The sequence below is a fragment of the Rhincodon typus genome, chromosome 7 (assembly GCF_021869965.1).
Source record: "Rhincodon typus isolate 14 chromosome 7, sRhiTyp1.1, whole genome shotgun sequence".
NCBI classification, from domain to species: domain Eukaryota; kingdom Metazoa; phylum Chordata; class Chondrichthyes; order Orectolobiformes; family Rhincodontidae; genus Rhincodon; species Rhincodon typus.
Genome location: NC_063338.1, coordinates 2,359,683 through 2,365,882, shown reverse-complemented (window position 1 = coordinate 2,365,882; position 6,200 = coordinate 2,359,683). Strand labels below are relative to the sequence as shown.

At 42.7% G+C, this 6,200-nt stretch overlaps 1 protein-coding gene across 2 annotated transcripts in view; it reads left to right on the top strand.

The window, feature by feature from the left end:
* LOC125483574 (zinc finger protein 3-like) overlaps window positions 1-5,585 on the top strand; it is an 11,615-nt gene extending 6,030 nt beyond the window's left edge. Inside the window, exon 2 of one of the 2 annotated variants that reach the window (XM_048599488.1) lies at window positions 5,100-5,585. In XM_048599488.1, coding sequence (XP_048455445.1) covers window positions 5,124-5,585 — 462 coding nt within the window. In that variant the 5' untranslated portion in view covers window positions 5,100-5,123. Of the gene's footprint in view, window positions 1-5,014 lie in introns of both variants that reach the window. The other variant, XM_048599486.1, reaches the window with a different exon arrangement.
* The last annotated feature ends 615 nt before the right edge of the window (window positions 5,586-6,200 follow it).

Here is a 6,200-nt window from a genome sequence, read left to right as displayed (position 1 = left end):
AAAAGAATCCCTGAACTGAGACTTGCAAGCCCCTTTGTGCTTGAAATTTCTGAAGCCTTTCCACATTTCGAAAATGGTCTATACCTTTTATGCTCCTCACCAAAGTGCAGACCACAATTTCCCACATTGTATTCCATCTGCCACTTCTTTGTCCATTCTCCTAGCCTGTCCAAATCCTTTTGCAGCCTCCCCGCTTCCTCAACACTACCTGTCTCTTCACTTATCTTTGCATCATCTGCAAGTGTAGCAACAATGCCCTGAGTTCCTTTATCCAGACTGTTAATGAATAATGAATCATTGTGGTCCAAACACGGACCTGCAGAACTGATCACGTTACTGGCTGCCATCCTGTAAAAGACTCCTTTACACTGACTATCTGCCTTCTGCCAGTCAGCCAATCCTCTACTTTGCCACTAACTCCATGCTGTTATCTTATTTAGCAGCCTGCTGTGCAGTACCTTGACAAAGTTCTTCTGGAACTCTAAATAGATCATGTCCACTAGCTCTCAGTTTATCTAACTTGCTTGTTACTTCATCAAAGAATTCTAACAGATTTCTCAGGCATGACCTCCCCTTGACAAAGCTGTGCTGACTCAGCCCAAATTTACCATGCACTTCCAAGTACTCTGCCGTCTCATCCTTAATAAAGGACTTTAAGATTTTGCCAACAACTGAGGTCAGGCTACCTGGCCTGTAGTTTTCTGTCTCTACCTCCCTCCTTTCTTAAACAGGGGTGTTGCATTAACCATGTTCCAGTCATCTGGGACCATCTCTGACTCCAGTGATTTCTGAAAGATCACCACCAATGCCTCTACAATCTCCTCAGCTGTCTCCTTCAGAACTCTGGGGTGTAGTCCATCCGGTCTTGGTCATTTATCACCTTCAGACATTTTAGTTTCCACAGCCCCTTCTCCTTAGTGATGGCCGGTGCATTCACTTCTGCCCCATATCTCTCTTCAAGTTCTCGTATGCTGCTGGTACCTTCCACTCTGAAAGCTGATGCAAGGTACTTATTCAGTTCATCTGCCATTTCCTTGTTCCTCATTACTACTTCTTCAGTCTCATTTTCCTGTGGTCCAATATCCATTCTTGCCTCTCTATAACCTTTTACATATCTAAAAAAATGCCCTGCAGCCTTCTTTTATATTACTAGCCAACTTACTCTCATTTCATTTTATCCACTCTTATTGTTTATTTTAAGTTATCCTCTGCTGGTTTTTAAAGGCTTCCCAATCCCCTGGCTTCTACTAATTTCACCACATTGTACACCTTTTCTATTGCTTTTATGTTCTTCCTGAATTTCCTTGTCAGCCATGGTTGCCTCATTCTCGCCTTTGTATGCTTCTTCTTCCTTGAGATGAATTTCTGCTGGGCCTCCTGTATTACCCCAGAAACTTCCATTATTGCTGCTAAACTGCCTTGCCTGCTAGGCACCCCCTTCTGATCACCTCTGGCCAGTTCCTCCGTCATGTCTTTGTTGTTACCTTTACTCAATTGTAATACTGTTACATCTGATTCAGTCTTCTCCCTCTCAAACTGCAAGGTCAACTCTATTATATCATGGTCACTGCCTCCTGGGGGTTCCTTCACCTTGCGCTCCCTAATCAAATCTGCCTCATTACACATCACTAAATCCAGAATTACCTGTTCCTTAGTGGGTTCTGCCACAAGCAGCTCCAAAAAAAATCTTGTAGACATTCCAAAAATTACTTTATTGAGAGCCACTGCCAGCTTGATTTTTCCAGACTATCTGCATATTGAAGTTCCCCACGATTATTGCAATAGTGCCTTTTTTACATGCCTTTTCTATCTCCTGATTTATTTTCTTCTCCACAGCCCAATGACTGCTAGGAGGCTTCTACACAAACTCCATCAGTGTCTTTTTTTCCCTTTGTGGTTCCTTAACTCTATCCAAACGGATTCTATGCCTTCCAACTCTATCTCACTTCTCGCTGTCAATTTAATTTCATTTCTTACTGACATTGCAATCCCGCTCCCCCCCACCACCCCACCAACCCCCCGACCCTCTGCCTGTCTTTTTATAGGACGTGTGTCCTTGAACATTTAGTTTCCAGCCCTGATCCCCTTGCAGCCTCGTCTTTATGATACCTACAACATTGTACCTGTCAATTTCAACCAGTGTTACAAGCTCATTTACCTTATTTCATACACTGTATGCATTTAAGTACACCACCCTCAGTCCTGCGTTGACTGCCCCTCTTCTCGTAGTTGTCCCCTTACCTGCTATGCCTGAAGTTAAATTCCTGATCCTTTCCATAGTTTCTGTCCTATTACTTGTTGTGGAAACTTTAACCTGTACTGAGCCCTCCCCCTCTTGAATGTTTCCATAATCTTTCACGCAACTGAACCCACCTCACCATGATTTAATTTAATGTCCGATCCACAGATCCTAGTTATGCAATTTGCCAAGACTCTGGTCCTAGCATCGTTCAGGTGGGGCCCATCCTATTGGAATAGCTCCACCCTCCCCAGTGCTGACACTAATGTCCAATGAATTTGAACCTTTCTCTTCCACACCAATCTTTCAGTCACACATTTACCTCTGTAATCTTGCTGACGCTATGCGAATTTGCTCATGGCTGAGGTTGTAATACAGAGATTATTACCTTTTTTTAAATTTAGCCCCGAGCTGCAAGTTCCTCTGCAGCCCAGATGAGATTTCTTGAACACAGGCACCATGTAGGTAACACAGCCTTTGGGATTCTTGATTCTGGCAACAGAGAAGAATGTCTATTCCCCTGACTACACTATCCTCAATTACAACTATATTTCTCTTTTCTCACCCATCTTGAATGGCTCCCTCTACCACAGTGCTGTGGTCAGTTTACTTATCCTCCCTCCAGCCCCCATTTTCATCCACACAAGGAGCAAGAATGTCAAACTGTTAGACAAGCTGAAGGACTGAGGTACCTTCAGCTTGTCTGACAGGGTCATTCAATCTCGTGGTTAAAGAGACCTAACTCTATACTTACCTTTGGCCCATATTCCTGAATACCTTTGCTGAACAAAAGTTTATCTATCTCAGATTTAAAACTAACAACTGAGTGATTGAGCATTTTTGGAAGATAGTTCTAAACTTTTACTACCTCTTTACCACTCTTTTTATTTGGAAGTGATTCCTAACATCTCTCCTGCGCAGTCTATACTCCCAAGTTCGACATTAAATTGGAGGAAATTTCTAATCATCCAACACTGGATGTCAGGGCATTGTGTGACTTAGAAGGAGCTTTGAGGTGGCGATGGTTACATATGCCTGCTCTCCTGGTCCTTTGTGGTAGTGGAATTGGCTAGTTTGGGAAGTTTTGCTAAAGTTTTGGTTTACCTGTTGGTCCCTCTCATTCACCATCTCCTCCTACCAGACCCCTCTCTTCTCCCCGACATCCCCCAATCCCCACTATCGCGTGGAGGGCAGGGTCTGTATGACCACATTGGATGGGAGGTTCCCTCACTGAAGGACATGAATGAACTAATTGGGATTTTATGACAATTGGTAGCTTTAATGGTCCCCTTTTCTGAGTGCCCAGCCCCACAAACTAACAGATTAATTCAACTCAATTTCACAACCTACTCCGTTACATGTAAAATGTTAGAGACTGTATAGAAATTGGAATAACAGAGCATTTAGAAATGCATCATTAGAACCAAACAGAGTCAGCACGGTTTTGTGAAGGGAAATCGTAGCTGGCAAGTTTTATTAAAATATTTTCAGGTGATAATAAGCAAAATGAGGGGGAAACCAATGGTTGAAATATTTTTGGATTTTCAGAAAGCATTCTGTAAGGTATTGTATATGAAACTACTTCATACATTAGGAACCCACGAACCCACACTGTTTGGGGGTATGTATTAGTCAAGGATATTGATCAAGTATTGGGTAATGAATTGAAGGCAGAGAGTAGAGATAAAGAGGGCAATTTCATGATGGCAAATTGTAACTTGTGGTGTCTCAGAGGGATCAATACCGGGCCTACAATTATTTACAACATATTCTAATCACCTGGATAACAGAAGTGAATGTAGTGACATCAGGTTTGCACATGACGACACAAAATAGATAGAGGTAGTAGATAGTAAATAGATAGTAGTGATGATGGCGCAATGAAATTACAGAGGGCAAAAAACAGGATTAGCAAGTGGACAAAAATTCAGCAGATGGAATATAATGTGGGAAAAATTGAGGTTTCATGCATTTTGGCAGGAAGATTAGGAGAGGTGAATATTATTTAAATGGGAGGAAAATGCTGCAGGAAGCTGCAGCACAGAGAAAATTGTGGGTCCGTGTGCTTGAAAGATGAAAAACCAGCAGGCAAGTTCAGGTGATCAGGAAGGTAAATGATCTGTTGGCCTTTATTTAAAAGGAATGGGGATATCTTGCTAAAATTATTCATGATACTAGTCCGATCACACTTGGAATGCTGTGAACAGTTTTTGTCCCCTTATTTTAGGAAAGGCAATCTCGAGCATTTTAACAAGATTGATTCCGGACATGGGAGGATTTTCTCGGGGAATGAGATTGAGCAGCTGCTCCTGTACTCATTGGAGCTTAGAACAATGAGACAAGACCTTACTAAAAGGCGTAAGATTCTGAGGGGCTTGACAGGATAGATTCAGGGAGAATGTTTCTCCTTCTTTGAGGATTGATGACTGGAGGACATAATCCCAGAGTAAAGAGTCACCTATTTAAGACAGATGTGGAGGAATTCCTTCTCTTGGTGTCCTGATCTGTGGTATTCTTAATTGCAGAGGGCTGTAGAGACTGGCTGCTCAGTGTATTCAACACTAATATAATCAGTAATGGATTGAGGGCAAGGGGATAAGACAAGAAACTGAATTTGAGGATTATCAGATCAGCCATGATCTCATTGAATGGTGAGAGCAGACTGGATGGGTTGAATTGTCTACTTCTGCTCCTACATCTTATGGTTTCATTGTTGTTTTCTTTATCTGGGTTTTCACTTGCTTCCATTTTTCTTTTTTTCAACTAATTCTGCAGGGTATTAGAACAGTAAGATTTGTAGTGAGGAGACTTAAAACCAAATATCACTTCAGAATCTGACAGAGTTGCCAATTTATTGTAGCCTGAATGTCATTGGATTTTGAACATGGAAGGGAAAAGCACCATTCACAGTGGAGGGAAACCATACATGTGTTGTACATGCGGACAAGGTTTCAGCAGATCATTTGTCCTGTCAGAACATAAAAACAGTCACACTGGGGACAGGCCATTTGTCTGTTCCGAGTTTGGGAAAGGATTCCCTCAATCATCCACCTTGCTGAAACACCAGCGAGTTCACACGGAGGAAAGACCTTTTCAGTGCTCAGACTGCGGGAAGGGCTGTAAAAGCTCTGGGGCGCTGATATCCCAACAATGTGTTCACAGTGACGAGGGACCCTTCATGTGCTCGTATTGTAGGTCTGGCTTCAAGCAACCATCTGACCTCATTGAGCACCAGCGGATTCACACTGGGAAGAGACCATTCACCTGCTCAGAATGTGGGAGGACATTCGCTTGGAAATCAACCCTGCTGAAACACCAGCAATTTCACGAAGTGGACAGACCTTAAATGCTCAGACTGTGCCAAGTGCTATAAAAGCTCTGGGGCCCTAATATTCCATCAACATGTTCACAGTGATGAGAGACCCTTCAGGTGCTCTCACTGTGGGGCAATCGTGTGATCTTCATAATCACCAAAAGATTCACAATGGGGAGAGACCTTTTCAGTGTCCAGAATGTGCGAAGTGCTATAAAATCTCAGTGGATCTGGTGACCCATCAACGTGTTCACACCGATGAGAAACCGTTCAGGTGCTCTCACTGTGGGGCTGGGTTCAAGTGGTTAACCCGACTTACTATACATCAGCGATCTCACACTGGGGAGAAGCAGTTCACTTGCATTGAGTGTGGGAAGAGATTTGCTGTGAAATCCAACCTGCTGAAACACCGGCAAGTTCATGAGTAATGACAGTGACTGGTTTTTACTGTGAACATATCCCTGCTTCACAATGCTTCATCCCTGCTTCTTTCAGCCAGAAGATCTGATTTCAAATCCCACCTGTCATGGAGCTGTGCCAAAGATTTTAATTTTTTTCTTAATTGAAGATCAAATTATGTCCATTGGGGTCTGACCACACTGAAGTTAATAAAGTCCTACTGAATTAAAGGGAGTACCATACAGGATG